Here is a 19,796-nt window from a genome sequence, read left to right as displayed (position 1 = left end):
GCGTGCAGGTAATATCTGCGCGTGCAGGGGACAGTGTTAGCTCTGGTGTTAACGTTAACAGCACATTGCAACCAACAACCGGCTAAAAAGCAAATCAATTATGGAATAAAATAATGTAATGAGAAGGTCACAATGAAAATAGGAAAATGTCTTATTTGTCCGTAGAAATTGGAACTAGTCTTGATGATTCGACTTGAATGGTGACTATCAGTTGCCATTATAAATAGTAGGCTAGTCAAACTTCTAGCCTAGAGGGGCACCTATTTTATTTGCATCCAGGAAATTTGGGTTCAAAGACGTCCTGTAATTAGTTTTTTAATTTCCAATACATTTTATGACAACACACTCTTCGTAATGTTTGTCATTCTTAAAGAGAAAGCGATGCTATAGCACGCATAGTTCCCATATGGTCTAGCGGTTAGGATTCCTGGTTTTCACCCAGGCGGCCCGGGTTCGACTCCCGGTATGGGAAGCGTATTTTTTTCCCCTTCCTATCATGGTATTTAATAATTTGATTACAAATAAATAAAATAACAACAAATTATATGAAACGAATAGAATAGGTGTATCTAGATGTTAGAATATTTGGAACTTTTTTTAGTTCGAAGGGAAACCCTTTTCAGCTATCACAATGTACAAAATCAAATCAATTTTGCACAATAGTTTTTGCATCTAGCCTGCAGTACCTACATGATCAAATTGGCAAATCTCACAAACTAATATACTGTAGTAAGTGCCATAATATTAAATCTTTATTTAACTTTCAAAATACATTCCCATACAATACAGCTGATAAATACAAACACTCTCGGATTGGTTCTTTGGCTTGTTTCCATAGAAGAAACCTTTTTAATTCTTAATGGAACCCTCTATGTAGGTGTGGGAAGTGAGAACCTCCAAGATTTCACCATTCACTGTGAACGTGATAGGTTTCCTCTATGGAAATACAAAGGAGCCTTTAGGAACCCTTTTTTTTTAGTGTAGGTAGACAAATAAATAAATAACACACTCCCAGCTGTACAAGTTTAATATTAATGTAGTGCTTGAAAAGGAACACAAAACACTGCAGAATGTAAAACAAGGTTTTTTTACGTGTGGGGGGGGGGGTAGATTAAAATGAACAGTGACATTATAGGCATATTGCTATAAGTGTGGCCAAAAGCTTTGCTCAGTCAAAAAAAACAACTTCTTGTTTCAAGTAAACACTTAGAAAATGAAATCTTTTTTTTTTGAGCAAATATCATAATATAACAAAGACTTTATTTCATGTTATGCTCATGTTATTAAACAATTTCTGTCCAATTCAATTTCTGTGTGAAAAAAACGGCAAGCAATCCAATAGTAATGCTAATTTAAAAAACGGTTTTTAAAAAATTGATCCCATTTTATCATCGACATTCATTTTTGGCTAGTATGCTTTGCTTAAAGAATCATAATATTATACCCGTAGGAGTAGCATATCAACAGCACTCAACGTGAATGTTTACCGCAGTTCAACCTGTATCATTGAGTATCTCACAGACTCACTTTGGAGACTTTCTGCACAGCTCATCCATTTTTAACCACGCTTAATCCAAAGGTTGTGCATGTGCTCATTCCTGCTACGTCCTCTCAATAGCACAGACATGCAAGGAATGTCAAGCCACTGCTTCTTTTCACCTAGCAGTGCCCCCACAGACTGTAGGCTCATTCCAATCACTTATTTCTCTCATCTGTTTTCTATTTTTTGCCCTTCTATCTTCTCCTAGCTCCATCCATTGGCGGAGGCTAGGGAAATGGCAAGAAAAAGAAATGAAGATGGGGGAATGAATGAATTAGGTAAATGGAATGTCCTTGCTCCTTCAAACGTCAGTTCCAAGCCACGTCAGTTACAGACATGTCAGATTGGGAGAGGTGGATCCACAGGTCGATCATTTATACGTCCAGCTTTCAGATTTTTTCTTGCTCAAAGGAAAGATTGGCCTAGCTTCTCCTTTTAGTTTCTAGAAGGAACATTTTACCGGGTTGGAATGTCCTTAAAGATGGCAGACCTCGATCGATTTCCAGGTCAGGAGCAATTGAAAGTAAGAAGAAGAGAAGAAATAACGATTGGAATGGGCCCATTGAGTTAGAAGACTGCAGGGACCTAAATGACCAGAGGGGGTCACTGGTGCACAATGAAGTATAGGCCATGTCCAAAACAGTTTACCTGTCTACTACTGAGTATACAAGTTGCATACAACTTGTGTGCAACATGTATACTGAATAGTAGACAAGTTGATTCAGACATGGCCACAGACATCCTACCACTGAAACTCCTCCTTCACCAGGTGAAGCTGTCAGTTTAGCACCCTGCAGGCCTATCTCACTCAGCTGACATTGGCACAGTCTAGAATACATCCAGTACATCTTCAAGTTAGAACAAGGCCTTAACAGAGTGAGCCACCCAGCATCCCCAGGTCAACCAGTTACTCTCACATAGAACATCTTACGGGGCAGTAATCAGGGACAGCCGTGACTGAGCATCCAGCACTGTTGGGTCATTCCTGCATCTTCCTGTGCCATTTCCCCTTGTTCAGTAGCATCCATCTCTCCAGCTGACATCCCGTAGAGTGCTGAGGGCAGATACGCTCTTTGGAGGTGCGAGCAAACTGAGAGGAAAAATACCATTTGATTAGACTAGAATACATTCTTATTTGACTTTATTTAGCTTATTTAAACTAAAATAAAGAATTGCCTTTTAAATAGACAATTAAAAGCAATTAACATACAATTCCCGAAAATGTACTTTGATGCACCAGAGTTAGCGATAAGCTAAAAATCTTTTCCATGTGACTGCACAACAGTAAAACCAAAAACACATGTTCTGTCCCACTATTCTCTTTATTTCTTTTTTTTGTTCGTTCCCATTTTTGACCTCTTGGAATGGGTAACAACTGTAGATCTGTAGCATAGTGGTTAAGGTTGATGACTGGAACCCGCAAGGTGGTGGTTTGATCCCTGGTGTAGCCACAATAAGCCGTCGGGCCCACATCTGTCGGGCCCTTGAGCAAGGCCCTTAACCCTGCATTGCTCCAGGATTGTCTCCTGCTTAGTCTAATCAACTGTACATCGCTCGGGATAAAAGCGTCTGCCAAATGCCATTAATGTAATGTAATGTAGGTCTATCCCATTGCTAGATCATCCTATGTCATGTACTGAAGACCATACAGTAAGCAGTATACGCATTCCCCACAATGTGTGATTCCTCACTCACGCTTTCAATATTAGTGTTTAGACAGTGATAACATATTGAACAGTTCATTGGTTCGCTTGTTTTAATTCCATTTTTGAAATAGCAGTCACTTTGGAATGGTCTGTGCCTACTAGACAAAGATCTGTTCAAAGTAATGTGCCTCAAACTGTATGTCCACCATGCAAAATTTGCCTTGCAGTTCAAAACAGAACCCACAAATTTTCTTTAAAGTGTCATTGCAAAGACAAGGGACATATGACTCTAACTGGAGTGCGGCCCCTTGTTAATCCCGGTTTTCTTTTCACGAGCGATTTACCTGCGTAACGGCTGGGCTATTTTGCTGCGTGGGATGGCACCTGCCCCGATGAAGGAGGCAGGGCGGGGGAGGGCACTGCGGCCTGTTGTGGGCGGGGTACTGGGTTTGTTTGGCAGGGGTATGCTGGACTGAGCACTGATGGCAGTGGGTAGGCTTGGCGAGCCCTTTATGGTGGGGCTGACATAGGCCATGGCCTTCAGAGGTGGCCGTGAAGACCCAGAGAAGTTCCCCACACTCTGGACCCGGTACTGCAGCGGACCTGGGGAGGGAACTAGAAAGGAAGACAGGATATTAATTTCCCCCGTCAGTTATTATGGGTTTGTTATTGCATAATGCACCATGTACAGTGACCCGCCCTCTTGGCCAGGTCTCCATTGTCTTCCTGGGACTGCATGGCTAAATAAGAATAAAATTAATTAAGGTGTCGGAGGTCAAAGTGAACAGTAATGGTGTTTTTTTAGGACACCATGAAGAATGTTCTTAAAGAAAATCCTCCTAACTTTATCAACTATTCAAGCCTGCAGACCCACTTGAGTAGGTTAAAGCAATATTTTCATTTTCGTTTTTCTGATATGCTTGTACGGAACATACAGTGTATCCACATTCTCATGAACAAATTAAAGAAATCGTACCAAAACTATACCAAAATCTCCATTTATATGAATGTTTTCAGGTTAAGCAATGGTTAATGTCATATCACAGACCAACTATAAACAGTAAGTTACAGTTAGTTACAGTAAGTGCAAAGCTTCAGAGGAAACTAAAGAAACTCAACAGGAAGTGATCTCACTTGTAGACTGAATCCTGGCCAGCCCATTGGAGGAGTCGAAGCTCTGGCTGCTGCGCATTGAGGAAGTAGCGTTGCTGTGACCACTGTTGCTGGGTACGGAGAGGACACTGGGAACACTGGGCATGCTGGGAGCTCGCACCAAGTTGGGCATGCTTCTCTGCAGGTGATCTGTAATGTCACAGTGCATACTGTAAGACACAACCTGCTAAGTACATTGTGCTGATATTCCTGCTAAAAAAACAGCTCAAGCTAGGTTTTGAAACAACTGGTAGCTGGTTGACCAGCTCAGACCAGCTCCACACTCAACATGGTTTGACCAGCTCGAACTAGGTTTTGAAACAGCTGGTCGCTAGTAATTTCAAGCCGATAATTGCTGGATTTTACACCAGGGACAGTACCTGATAATAAAGGGATCTCAAACTCCAGTCCTAGAGGGACGCTGTGTTTCAACGTTTTTGCAATTTCTTTTCTATCAACTGCCAATTTTGAGCATTTTGAGGGAACAATGTATGTGGAATCGTTAGCCAATAAATTACGGAAATTAGACCAGAAGACACTGAAGCCCTAGAGAATTTCATTATGAAATTCTTGTTGTAATGCATGTTAATCCTGACCCTACCAGTAATGAACAATTATCCACACTCAGCATATGGCCAGTATGTACACTGAAAGTACATACAATAATAGCTAACTAATGATCATCTGGTAAACAAAAATGAAAGCAAAATAATGCTAAACTTTTGTTATTTGCTCAATCTGTCTCACTAAAAATAATGATGCAGTCCCCTGTGAGTAAAACATACAGGGAAATATTAATCAGGAATTTAAAACTTAGATCTTAAATGCCTAGACCACAGAAATGCAAAACAGTAAATATATTTGTTAATGGTTAACTAATTACATTTCTTAGGGTTTGTAAATGTATGAATATTCATGTAACTAATACATTAGTTAGTAGTTAAATACATTAAAGTTAATTTTTTGTTAACTTCATGCATTTGTACATCAATTAATTAATGTTAACGACTACATTCACTAATGCCAATTAATGTATCATATTGAATGCGTAATGCATTTGTACGTCAATTAATTAATGTTAACGACTGTGGTACTTAACAATTGTCAATTGATGTACCTTATTGTAGTGTGACCTAATATTCTAATTTGAAATACACTTTACATTTTGTGTATATACACTTTAAATGTAGATGCAATGTTGCTACTTAAATGAATGACACATTGTATTAATACCACTGTAATCCTTCTGCTCTTATAATCCCCTTCTGCTGTCCAGCCACAAATTTCTCTCAGATAATAGGCAGGAGTGAAAACACGTTTACAAAGCAGCAACAGGTTGAGACTGCCAACATCTGCAGTTAGTCAGAATGCCATGAAAATTAATTGCTTATTCAAGCAGCTGGCTCAAAGTGCCATACATCTGTCAAAATCACTCATTTGGATTTGACAGGCATTTTCAAGAAGTTTACATATTCTATATCTGTCTTCATCTGCAATCTTATTATTGTTTTGTTTTTTTTGTATTTATTGTTTTACCACTATTACTCAACAATGTTGTGTTCATACCTGGAACCCCTGCCCTCTCCAGAGATTCACATGGATATTTACCCAGAAAACACTTCACGTGTAACTATGATGAGATGGGAAGTCACTGGCGCACAATATATGTACATTCTACTGAGAAATCCATTCCTACCTGGCTAACACTATGCATTACCCTGCAGGCCACAGCCAGCATTGGCAAAGGTCTGGATTCAATACCAGGCCAAGGTGCATGTCCACACACTAGAACTGTGCCTTAGCAGGATGAGCCACCCAAAAGCCACCGCTCAGATTTCCTCATCCACTCTATATTAGTTACGTTAGACAAATAAAAGCTTTCAAACTTACGCTCATATTCTGTATGCTTCCCAACAGGAGACCGTAAGAGTTTTGCTAAAGTTCACAGACAATTCAACAGAGCAGACACCAAACAAAAACAAACATGTACAAACATAATAATGTTTTAAACACAAAGTAGATGCACTATCCCTTAACGGTAGATGGGCTACACATATACATTGAGTGGGAATTAAACTGTACATTTACATCAAGGTTGAATTATGACATAAATTATTACTTTGACGATTAAGAAAAAAGCTCAGGGCCCTATTTCATATATGTCGCTTGAACAATCTAGGATAATCTGATGCGTCTCATGTCAAATTATCTGATTAATTAAATTCGGCCTTAGTCCATTTCATAAACGTGAACTACGATTTGATTAGTGAATCTAGCACTGAATCATCATGGATTACTGCACGCACCCACTCTGCTATAAATGGCAGATTAATCGCATGCCAAGAAAAGGATCATACTCCTTAAAAAGACAAAGGCAGGTGGGCCTCTGCCCAGTGCCCACATCAAAATTCATGAAAGTAGGCTATGGAGCCCACAAAGTTCCAAAAAGTATTTTTATTTTGGGCACACAAGATGAAAAATAATGATTTGTTTTCAATTCGGAGCATCGTTACAAAGCAATATATTTTGAACTCTCATAATGTAATAGATGTTATCTTTTATTCGCAATTCAAACCCAGCTTGAGTGGCCAAAATGAGAGGAACTGGCAGGTTTTTTCAGATAAATTAAAATCCTAATAAGACTTTGATTTGCTTTCTAATAATGCCAGCACAATTAAACATTAAAAGATATCCTTTTTCATGTCTTCCCATGCGCTGGGAAGATGTTTCAGTGTGTGTATTTTTTTTGTGGAACAGAATTGCTGGAGGTAAATTATTCCCTCAACTAAATCTGAGGCATTCATAAAGATAGCCTTAAAAAACACGTTCCCTTACAAAAAGCTGAGCTCATTTCTGCTGTCTGAGTGTGATTTCACCAGGTGATTTATATTGGCTAAGTACCTGTTTTCCTCCAAACTTAACCTTAAACCTAAACCTGGGGTTTTGTAGGTGTGTGCTTAAGATTAGCAATGTATATGAAATAGGGCCCTGGTCAACAAATTATTCATTTAAAATCAGTCTATATTGCATTTTAACAGAACTTCTATAAAACCATGTCTAAAAAATACTGGACTGAACTGTTCCCAAATCAATGTCAATTTTAGAATTATGTCAACATGTCATATGTCAATCCTGAATTATTGAGACCAAGTTTGTTAGAAGTAGCTGTTCGGTGGGAGACCCCTAAGCTCTCCGTAAGCCAAGGGGGGGCAGACCTCTGGATCTTTCTGTGAGGTGACCTCTCCTGCATGTTTGGGTAATATGACCTCCCCTGGATCTTAGGGTCGGATTACCTCCCCTGTAAGTTCGGGCCAGGAGTCTTCCCCCCCGCTCACCTCTGCCGGCCCGGTGGCCTTGCGAGTACGCGTCCGGCATGTATCCGGGGATGTAGCCGGGCGAGGCCAGGCCGCAGTTTTGCTGGAACAAGAGGCTGCTGAGGTACTGGGGGGTGGAGGGGCTGCGGCGGGGGTCCCTGGAGCCGGAGAAGGAGAGGGAGTGGGACAGGCCCCGCTGCAGGGGCGTGGCGTGGGCTGCGCGGGGCTCAGGGAGGGGCGTGTGGTCGTATTCCTCCTCTCCGGACAGATCCAGCTGGCTGGACATGGGCCGCCGTGGGCGGAATGAGAAGCTGGAGCTCCGGCGATTGGTTGAGGCAGAGGTGGAGGCGTAGTCCTGACGCAAGCCTGAAGGGGGCGAACACACACACAGACACATTACATTATATTACATTACATTAATGGCATTTGGCAGACGCTCTTATCCAGAGCAACGTACAGTTGATTAGACTAAGCAGGAGACAATCCTCCCCTGGAGCAATGCAGGTTTAAGAGCCTTGCTCAAGGGCCCAATGGCTGTGCGGATCGAACCGCAGATCTTGCGTGTCCCAGTCATGTACCTTAACCACTACGCTACAGACCGCCCCTGTACACAAACACACATAAGAGCTGAGAGGACTTATTGGCCTGATGTGCGGTCAAGACATTCGGCAACATATTCAAACAGTTTTTCTGTGTTCGCCATGAATGTTGGCTAATGTTAGCTAACAGTCTGAGGTAGTGCGCAGAGAACAAACATGGCTGCCAACAAAGAAGACACGAGAGAACAAGCTGACAATCATTTGACTGTTATAATATACTCATTCAATACCATCATGTCAGGAGGACTATCAGTAAGGTCCCATAATATCGCGAAAGCAAAAAGAACCCCACGTTTAGTTGTGTCCATTTCTATTTTAAAAAAACAGCGTTGGTGACAAACTAAATGGAATGTTCCTTTAAAGTCATTCAGCAGTAACATGTTCATAGGGAAGATATAGTAGTTCCCTGTGAAAGTTTGCTTTGTTGAACACGTCAGAATACATGGCAATTACAGACCGCTGCACATTACATTCACGCTTCGATAATTCACTCATGTACATGTATAAAGCTGTTTCTCATCCCCGTATCTCCCACCATACCCATTGGCCCACACGCAAACATCCCGGAGGACCTACTCTCTTCCTGCAGTCTGGCCATGATCTGCACATCCGTCAGGTCCTGCAGCTTATATCCCATGGCGATTGAGCTATCCTCCAGCTCTGAGGCGCTGAGCTCGCTGTCGACGGACGATTGCCGACTCAGAGGTAGCAGTCTGCGGCTGGCACCTTCAGACAATACGGTCGGACATATTTATTACCTTAGGATCCATCTGCCCACCAGACCTGGGGTCAAATACGTCATTGTTTTGGATTCAAATACTTTTCTGGGCTCGATTGAGCTTGCCTGGTGCTATTGAGCCAACTAAGAGGACCAGAAGGCAGGGGTTTGCACTTTTTGAGAGTATTTAATACGTTCAAATGCACCAGACAAACTCAGTAAAGCGTAGAAAGTTATTTGAATTCTAAAGAGTTACACATTTGACCCAGGTCTCCTGCCCACTTGTTCCATTCAACATGACTTGAACAGTCTGTGTTATATGGGATGCTTTGGACCCTGAGTCATAAAACCACTGAAGGGAAACAATAGTTCACGGTCTGGGGTTTGCAGTTACCTGCAATCATGCTTTATACCTCTAACCCCTGAATGCCACAGCTTAACACCGATCATTGTAAAGTATTGGTCCTTCTATTGCTAAAATATATACAGGTATGAAAAACTGTTTGGGCCAATTGAGCAAACCATAAAACTGAAATCATGTTTAAAAAAAAAGATCTTCCAGATCATCCACCACAGTGAAATAACACTACTAAAAGAGCAATGCTTGGCCAATGTATATCAAGACAAGTAATCTAGAAGAATACACAAGGAAGCCTACAAATCACTACATTAAGTGTTCTCATGAAATTATAAAATAGCTATGTTTATTAATTTATGCCATTATTACCACAAATTGTATTTAAAGACATCATTATGTTTAAAGGTGCAATCAAATTGAGGTACCCTTAAATGCCTTTGTTATTTTGAGAAGGGAATATAGATAAGAGTAGCAGGAACATTTAGAATTCTCAGAATATATATTTTCATTTGGACACAACACTAGCACATGAAATGCATGATTTTAGAGTGCTATGACACAACAGAGATAATAATTCTGTTCCAGTACAATACCATACATGTGAAATGATGGAGGTTCCAGAGAAGCTTATGAATGGCACTGCAGCTGCGAGGCTTACTCTGATTGGCTGAGTGATACAGGAATGAGGGAGACCTCTCGGCTAGACCGGAGTAGTCCTTCCTATTGGTTCTTGGAGTCGGGAGGGGTGGGGTATGGCTGGATGAGGAGAATGAAGCTAGACACGGACAGAGGTGAAGAATAGTTCATAGACATGCATATTTATCTAGAGAGGCAAGCATGCCTTCAGCTTCTGAAGCCCGGAAGTAAGACTGTACTGCACATATGGCAAACATTGGAGCTCCCATTAAAGTGAATTGTGAGCTGAGAACTAGAAGGTTCTATCTGCGTTATGAGAGTTTTGAGATATTGAGCTTCAAATATTCCAAAGTGAATGGGCTCCAAGTAGATACGACTTTTAAATTGAGCATGTTTTCATACTTTTAAACAGTAATTTTGTATAAATCTTCACACATGTATTTAGTGCCCTATAAACAACATATTTATAACACCAACTCAGTCAGTTTGAACCTCATAATTCTCAGCTCACAGAATGGGGAACATCAGATGTTAGAAGATCGAAGTTCCTCAATGGTACTTTGAAACTTGATTGATAAATTATAAAGTTTCATATGGAAAGCAGAGTGTGAACATACAGTATGCAACATGTACATTTAAATGCATATTTTCCCAAGATTTCTGGACTCAAACAACTATTGTTTCACAAACTGTTTTGGCACTTATGATCACAAAATAATGACCAATTAGGTTTAATTTGGTTGTTAAATCACCTTGGTTTTCTCCATTTAAATATAGTATGTGCAGCAAGCTCTTTTGCCCTCAACATGCAGAGTAGACACTGTTTCCAGTTACTTCCGAGACTTCACCCCACGGCCTCTCTCCCACCCACTCCAGTCCCTATGTACGCTATATGGTTCACATGCACGCTGATAGATCCTCCATCCTGCTTTCCACAGTTTCTAAAGCTACAATAATTTCAGCCATCCTTGAAATATTCACTGACTGAATTATTGCATACTAATAATTCTTATTTACATAATTTACAATACATAAATCAATTTTCTAAAGAACTGAACTCATATTCTTGAGAAATACATTAAAAAAATGAATATGAGGATGAACTCTTAAACCTGAAATTAGCTTTCACAAAAGCCTTTTCCATTACTTTCTGCGAAAATGGAAAAGTCTTTTGGAATAAATTTCAGCTTTTAAAACAGGGTTACACAACAATTCAAGGTAACCCATGATTATCCCCAGAAGATTAATGAAGGCAATTCACTTCCCTGGGTTAATGCCATGCCTAAGTCATAGAAGAGGGTCTGCTTTTTGTTTTGAAGAAAATGTGTGGAGCAGACCTGGGTCAAATACATAATTTTTTTAATTCAAATAGCCTACTACTCTGTGCTCCATTTATCTTACCTGGGGCATGTGAGCCAACTAAGTGGACCATAAGGTGAGATTTGCGCTTTTGGAGAGTATTCCATAGATTTCAATACACCAGACCAGCTCAGTAAAGAGTAGATTATGTATTCAACCCATGTCTGGCGTGGTGTGCAAACGCAACTTTAATTTCTCAAATAATCTCTGAGCAGCAAGGAAAAAGCGCAGGCCCTGCTGTTCTCCAGGACCAGTGCAGCAGTCGTGTTACCTGGTCGCTCTAGCAGTGTGGGTCGAGAGCAGGGCTTAGGAGAGCTGCAGAGGGGGGGAACACCGGCCACAGGCGGGCAGACAGGAGGCACGCGGCTAGACAACACACCCCTCCATTTTTTGGCTGGGTAAAGAGGAAGAAAAGGAGGTTAGACACTGCAGGTTAACAATGTGCTGTGTATGACAGTCCTATCTATCATATCACAGTCACATATCAAGCTTCAAATCCATCCGTTTTCTAATTGATACCACCCCTCAAACACACACAAACACACACACACACTACTCTGAAAATACCAGTGTGTCAGCATATGCCAAGTAGGAGCTAATCAATTATTCTCAGAAGAATAATTTATACAGTACAGTAGGCATAGAATGTCCCTCTCACCTGCACCTATGCCCTTCAAAATACATTCACATCACACTCATCTGAATGTGAAAAGAGCCCTTTGAGTCCCGTCTTTGGACCGAGACAATGGCTGTGCTCAACAATTGGTACGTGGGTATACATACTGCAGTACGCTTTGGCCGACATCACACAATTAATCTCACCGCTGTTCCACAGAGCATTCATTCATGGGCTGCCACAAAACAAGCCTTTCACTAAGCTCCTGGTACAATGCAGAACTCATGACCTAACTCTGAGCACTGCTCTAAGCCATTATAGCAATCCTGAATGTAGCTTATTCCAGCTCAAAGAAAAGGAGAATTCACAGCCGCTCAATTCTCTTTTAAAATAATAAAAGAATAACACTGAAAATGTTTAAATAAAATATATTCTCTAAACACTTCAACTACAAACCATCGCTCAATATAAAATATCCTACATATTTAGTGATACGCTGCCACAAACTGGCTTTCCGTGAGATATGGGTGCTTGTAAAAAAAGAAAAAAATCTAGTGAGGACAGCAACCGCCTCAACATCAATGCCCAAAGCTTGAGATATACAGGTATGGTGAGAAATATATGTATCATTATTTATATAAAATTCAGCATTTTTACAATGTATCACAGTCCATTTCCATAAAAAACAATACACACCCAGGGTAAAATGCAAGAAAAAAATCAGTGGAAGCAATTATAAGGTATATGGTGCATTATATTTCATTTTATGTTTCTTTTTGTGTTTATCAACTGTGTGACTAGACACATAGCTGTCATGCAAAATGTCTGTAAGAATATAAACCACTTAATATTGCCAGGAAGAATATACACTTGGCCTCAAAGGCAGGTTCTCTCTGTACTGTGCAAACATGGTTTCCATGGTTACCATCCTTACTAGCAACTCCTACATACATTACCCTGATGCCAAACAGCAGTTGTTTCTTTCCTTACTTTACAATTTAGCCACGCACAATGTACACTTATGTATTTCACCTGCATACATATATACAAAAATTACAGTGCCCTCAGTATAACCCTAGGTGTCATTGAAATTATATGGACCACATAGAGAAATGGATCAAATTAAATCATACACAATCTGCTTCAAAAAAGGCATTCAGCTGTATCATCAAATGAACAAAGATCTTGCCAGATGCTAGGATTTTTCTCATTTGTAGTCTTACGAAATGGACCAAAATGGTACAGATTAAATGTCATGGGATGAAAACTTTAAATAACAGAGCACAATTAACGGAGTATAATTACTTGTAGTCTGGATTCCTGGATCAGGGACAGACACTGCCCTTTTGCCTCTCTCACTTGTCTGCCAATTTAAACTGTATATTCTACAGGGTCTCTAGACCACTTAAATATGTACCACATAACCATATCCTTTAAATGCACATATTGTACTATAAAGTATGTTTTTGGATATTACGATGCAGAGACCAAGAGGTGTGCGTGCGTGCGTACTTAATAATATCTGTGCGTATGCTAAATTACATGTACCATTAAGTGTATACAATCAAGACTGAACTTTTCCACCTATAACCATTCATAATGCTTACATCATGCTTATGTTTTCCCATCCATACATCAGCTCCACTGAAGCACTGCAGTATGCACCCAGAGCAGGGATGGTCCTACTGTAAGACTCAAGAGTAATACTCCAAGGCTGTGACCCACTTTTCAATATGCATGTAACCGCTTCGCCTGCTCTCTTCATCTCAGAAGTGTGATTATAGACCTACTTTTCCCTAAAAAAGTGATTTTAGAGGGATTGTAACATGGCTAAATGCAACTGGGTTATAAATATGGGGTTAGGAGTCTTGCTCAAGGGCCCAACATGCACACTGATTTTATTGTGGCTACACAGGGGTTATTACGTTATTTATCTGATGCTTTTATCCAAAGCAACTTACAGTTGATTAGACTAAGCAGGAAACAAGCCCGCCCTGGAGCAATGTGGGGGTTAAGGGCCTTGCTCAAGGGCCCGACAGCTGTGCGGATCTTATCGTGGATACAGAGGGGATGGAACCACCTTCATGTACCTTAACCACTAGGCTACCGGCTGCTCCATATGCTATATCAGACACACACATAATTCATAATACTCTTCTGGACGCTCTGTGCTTTGTGTGTTGCCATATGACAATACCACTCTGCTACCAGCTCCATTGGTGCTGCTGTTGATACATTCTCCAGCCCACCAAGTGATTCCAGTGTGACTGACAGCTGTGGTATGTGAAAGTATGCTGAAGACGGTCGGCTACCTTGCGCCAGCCTGTGGCACAGGGTGCGTTTAGCGGCCTCCACCTCGGCCCTGGGGTGGTCCAGCACCTGTCTGCTCCACTGCAGTGGGCTGAGGCTGAACTCTGTCCACTTTCTGGCATTTGGGGGCACGTACAACCTGCATAGACAGGAGGATAGCCAAAGTACAGACATCAAAGCTACCATCAGCAATGCCAACATTTGATTTGTGTTTCGGATGGTGTTTTCAATATGCACTGCCTGTTAAGCACTGAGTTTCTGTATGTAGTACCAATGAAAAACAGAATGCACTTAAAGAAACTAGAAGTGGAGTGGAGTACATACACCCGCCAGCATCCTGCAATTGTCAAGATATGCCAGTTCCACATGATGGATATTCACCAAAATTCTCTCGACTGTATCTTAAATTCGAACCACTCTGAAGCATAATAGTCTTTATTGCAACATCATGTGGCCAATAAGCACTACTTTTGTCCAGTTGCTGGTGAGTATACATACAGTTCTCCAACACCCCTTTGCTGATAGGTAAACATGTCATGGTGATGCATGAATCCACTCAGAAGTTACATGTTTTTCATGAGAAGACATGCCCACTGCCACACTTGGTGAAAAAGTTGATCAGTTGTTCCTTGCCCCATGACAAACCTTTCCATGAAGTTATGAGCATTTTTCTGATGGGCCATGCCCCCCTTTGGCCAATGGCAGTGAAAAATGTATCAGTTCTTCATTCCCCATATCAACCTTCATACAAATTGTGATGTTACATTAATCTATTTGGAAGTTACTGCATATGCAGTTTTGTGAAAAGCTACAGTACAACCACTGTCATGCCTCCCTTTGACCAATCGTATCAAAAGTTAATGAGTTCCATTTAGTCTAGTTCAGACCATTATCAAAGCTTTTAGATGTTTCAATATACTACACTGTGGTGGTACTGATGACCAAACTTCAGATGATCAGGAAGAAGCCTGAGAACCAGTTCCCAACCACATAAAACACAGAGAATCAAGAAGGACTTAAAGTATATTTAACAAATGCCAGGAAAATACTTAACAAATTCCACCAATAATACAAACAAATGCCTCTTGAAAAATAAAGGAAACTGAATTCCCCCTTCTCCCTTTCATTCCCCCCAAAATTAAATAAATAATATGAATATGGGGTGCTTAAAAAACACAATAAATGAACAAAAAAAACCCAACGAAAACCTGCAGGGCAAGGCCATTATTAGGGCCAGCCCAGACGTTTTGAAACGATAGGCCCACAAGCCCCGACACAGGCAAAATGGCAATGCAAAATATGCCTCAAATTTGACAGGAACAAGCACAAAGCATTATCGAGAGGTGAGAATTTCAAGCTCTTATAGTTTCACTGCCATGAGGTCTAACTGGGAGAAGGTAGGATCAGAAAAACCAATCAGGTGCACAGGTTACCAGCTCTTTTAAGCCTAAAAGAAAGGGCGTCATCACACCACGATTGGCCAAGAGGGGAATGCACCAAGCTGGTCTCAATTGGCTGCAGGTGAATCAAATCACCCTCTAATCCAAGTTTGCTCTGCTGCAAACCAAAATCGAGGGAAGAAAATCCCAAAATAAACAAAAAACTAAAAGTACTCACTAAAGGAACTACTAGCCAGCACCAGAAAATGCGTGACTGCTACAACACTGTTGTGGAATACGCATGACATACAGTGTATTGCTATATAGTCAAAAGGTCCACACTTACAATTCCCCAGATGTTCTACAGATTTACCACTGCAATTGTATTCATCTTCTAAAAATTCACAAAGGGCCATGACCAAGTACAATACTGTGACAGTGGACTGTTCTCTAGGATAACATCAGAAACCAACCAGGAACACCTACAGTTAGGAAGCAGAGAGGATCAGTGAGATGTAGGAGCTCAGTGTCTGGTGCATCTGAAGAACCTGGGGGAGTTCACACTCAGAAGATGGATTGCACACTGTGTGTGTACGTCAGAGATAGTGGGATCCAACACAAAAGCTGCTGGTACACCCATTTTAGCCACAAAATAATTAAAGGCATTCAACTACTTGTTAAATCGAATGAATAAATGCAATATAAATATATAAATGTAAGTCGCATAATGAATATGAAATTAGATTGTTGTTTCTTGTTAAGGTAGGCCTACTATGTCTAAAAAAAACATGCACTCTTTTAGCAGCGAGGGAAGTGTTTTTATTAAGGACAATGCAAGAGGGTCCGTCGTACACACAGTAAACTCTCAAATGGTGTGAATTCACACTTATCTCAACTATCTGCACTGAAGCTACTGCAAAGCACACTACTACACCAGAACATTTTCAGCAACTGCAAAAAAAATAAACATTTAAACTGGATGTACACTGCGATTTTTGCCATGATTCTGCAGTCACAGACAACATTTCCAAATCGTAGAAGAATCTTTCGCCATGAGCCAAATCTGCCATCTTGGATCTCCCAGTGTGACATATTCACAGACGGCCAATCGTAAAAAGAAGGCCAATATCGCACAGTGTACAGCCAGCATAACTCGTCGGCGGATGTCTCCTTATTTCTCTTAATTTGTTCTTCAGGAAGAATAGCCTTGATTTGCAATCACTAATGCTAATTTATTTTCATTAAATAAACTTAAATAATATAAATATTTCAGTAAAAATAACTTGCTGGACTTTTATTTAGGCAAGGCCGACAGAAATATTCACTTCAGTGGTATTGAGTAAATTTATTGAGACAATTTCTTTTTTTATTATTGTCACATTTACAAGGCCACAGGATTATGTTTGCAGTGTAATAACTATATATTTTTTTTTTACCAGGGTAAATCCCCTTGAATAAATCCCCCTTTTACCAGGGTAAATCCCCTTGTGGGAGAGAACAGTATGTGTTCTGTCTTGCCTGCTTCACACCTGACTGAGACAAGGCCTTTCCTGTGCCGACTCCAGATACCATAGCCCCTGTTTCAGTCTTGTTCCCCAGTTCCATGGCTGGCCTGTACAGTCTATTCTTTCACTGAAAACCTGTCCATAAACATGCATGTACAGTACACAATGTGACAATGAATTCTAATTCACTTTATTCAGTTCTATTCAGCAATTGAAAAAAATGCTAATACTATTCTGAGTTCAGTGAACTGAATTGTAAATACCTTCATACCCTTCTTATAAGAGGAAGAATATCTTTTATGTCTACCTAAGAACAATGAAGACATAAATAGCAACTGTCTAAATTTAGATGTTATAGCTTCATGTACTTTGCCATAAAACAGTGGAACAGGTAGAAGCTCAAATATTATCAGCATATACCATAGATTTGTGAATGCAAACAGAAAATGAATGATAAGTTAAATGTAAGGTCATGTAGAGAAACTGAAAGACAGATCTAATGCAGGATTGCTAGGTTTCACTGTAGTCCAAAATGGAAGTGAACCAGAATTGGAGTAAACAACAAAGCATATAGCCAGAACAATGTATTTGAATATAAAGAAGCAGACACACCTGCCATCAAGGACCTGAACTGTTTTCCCCTTATCTTAATGCAAAGATGTTTTATCCAGTATGATCACGTTGTTGTTCGGAGGGACAAGGTCTTTGATGACAGCAAACGGTATAAATGACAAAAAAGATCAGCTATCATCACTTGGGATTATTTCATGCACAGAGAAGTGGTAGGCAGCAGTAGGGCAGCAAAAAGTATGCTAAATTTTCCACATCATTGAACACGTATAACAGAACTGGTTCACCAGCCGCCCCGCCTGTAAACCATCCCTTCTCCAGTCAGCAGATATCATACTCTCAAGTTTTGACAGAGCAAAGAGATTACCTGGCTAAAAGTAAGTAGGCCAGCACTTGCCTATATAAAATGCACCAATGAATGATATTTTTACACATGAATTACACATGTATTGATCCAAAATGCATGTTAACTACCATAAACAGTTTAGATTTGTAAGTATGTGTTAAGTGAAGCATCTATTCTCAGCCTATAATGGTGTCCAGATATCCAGCAAGCATATTATACCACTCTAATAAATAGAAAAATTAAGAAACAGGGGTAACTGGGTTACATTTTACAATCCAATTGATCAAAGCTGACATAGGGGATTGATTTAGTTTCAAAGACAATTTACATCTGATGGGGAAAAAAAACTATACACAACAGAAGTATAATGACAATATCTGGCATCTATACTGTAAATCCTACAAACTGAAGAAAGTGCTTTATTTTTCTTCTTCGTTTTGATTTTCTTTCAATATTTTAAGACAGATGGGTGAGCAGTTGGGATGAAAGTGTTATGATGAAGTCTAAAAATATGAATCAATGCTACAGTACCAGGTATCTTCAGAACCTTCATTGCAAGGGAGAATGGAATTTAGATCTAATATTTCAACTTCGTCCAAGACCGTAGGTTCCGCGAAGCCGCTGTTTATATCTTCTGTCTCGCCATAGGTAACAGAATGCGGGTTGAAATACGCGTATGGTTCTTCGGACACGCAATACTGGTCTAGGGCGGACGGACACAAGAGAGTGGATGCCGGGCTCGCAATATAATAACTCCCGGGGAAAACTGGGCTAGCTACAGCTCCAACGGAACTGCCGTGAAGACAGGCCGGCGAAGACTGTAAAATGTGAGAGGTAGCTCGGCAACTGCCTACGGCATTTGCCCGGGTCCTTAGTTGTTCGTTCTGCTTCTCCAATTTACGGACCAGTTCTTGTAGCTTTTTCACCTCTAGCTCCGCGTTGGCAATATTTTGGTTGCAGTTCACATCCGCCATCATTTGAGGATGTAGCACTGTTGCATCCATCAAGTGAAATAAATATGCACAAATTAAACATTAATGGAACAAAAACAGTCGTAAAATGGTGGACAGGATTACTGCAGGTCTCTTTCTCCGCCGCTTTCACTGTGATTACACCATTACGCCTGAGTCCAAATGCTCCGGAACAAACTGAGTATTCTATTGAGATGCAGCGCATGTCACTCCGCGAGAGATTAAACCCCCACTGCCTCCTCCCTCGGTGCACCGCCTGGTACCGTTACAGACCCAGACGAACTGTACGTACGCAAATAATGATATCACGGGTTTAACACTTTGGCAACACTCACCAGAAGGTATTATAATTACAAATCACAACATTAAAATCTTATGAAACTTCACTGGCATTATCTACTTTAGCATGTCCATATTTGAATTGTTCCCTACTGCCAGATCTCTAAAAAACTGGCTGCACTGAACACTGAATGATTGAAGGTTATTGCCTGTTGCAGGTTAGTTTGAGTCAAGTTCTTGTTGTTTTCCTTTCAAAAAAGGCCAAAAGACACTTTCAATGCCACAAATGTAAATTGATGCATGCTATATTTGGTTGGGAGACCAATCAATTGGCCTTCGGGCCACATGACAGCCTCATACAGCTGCATCTCAAATGAATATAATATGAATATAATTTTACCTAAAAGAAGGTAGCCTTTGTATTATTGAATACCAAATGGCCCTCCTATAACATGGAATCAATAGAATGGATACTTTGTTAAGATATATCGATATATA

At 40.4% G+C, this 19,796-nt stretch overlaps 1 protein-coding gene and 1 non-coding gene across 4 annotated transcripts; one reads left to right on the top strand and one right to left on the bottom strand.

Moving 5' to 3' along the window:
• The first annotated feature begins 400 nt into the window (after positions 1-400).
• trnae-uuc (transfer RNA glutamic acid (anticodon UUC)) lies at positions 401-472 on the top strand. The gene has a single exon. It is a non-coding gene; the product is annotated as a tRNA-Glu (tRNA).
• Positions 473-730: 258 nt separating this feature from the next.
• On the bottom strand, positions 731-19,214 carry LOC133123172 (SLAIN motif-containing protein 1-like). Of its 3 annotated transcripts, XM_061233487.1 has the most exons (10): positions 18,580-19,214; positions 14,251-14,387; positions 11,594-11,716; positions 9,986-10,102; positions 8,828-8,977; positions 7,674-8,018; positions 6,229-6,273; positions 4,321-4,488; positions 3,531-3,801; positions 731-2,630 (listed from the first exon to the last, which is right to left on the bottom strand). In XM_061233487.1, the coding sequence occupies exons 1-10, from the start codon at positions 19,050-19,052 to the stop codon at positions 2,555-2,557; spliced, it is 1,905 nt and encodes a 634-aa protein (XP_061089471.1). In that variant the 5' UTR covers positions 19,053-19,214; the 3' UTR covers positions 731-2,554. The 3 variants fall into 3 exon arrangements, with proteins under 3 accessions (XP_061089471.1, XP_061089472.1, XP_061089473.1); XM_061233488.1 differs by lacking the exon at positions 6,229-6,273; XM_061233489.1 differs by lacking the exons at positions 6,229-6,273; positions 9,986-10,102.
• Positions 19,215-19,796: the final 582 nt, after the last annotated feature.

Source organism: Conger conger, chromosome 3, assembly GCF_963514075.1.
Source record: "Conger conger chromosome 3, fConCon1.1, whole genome shotgun sequence".
NCBI classification, from domain to species: domain Eukaryota; kingdom Metazoa; phylum Chordata; class Actinopteri; order Anguilliformes; family Congridae; genus Conger; species Conger conger.
This window is presented reverse-complemented; position numbering and strand designations above follow the sequence as displayed.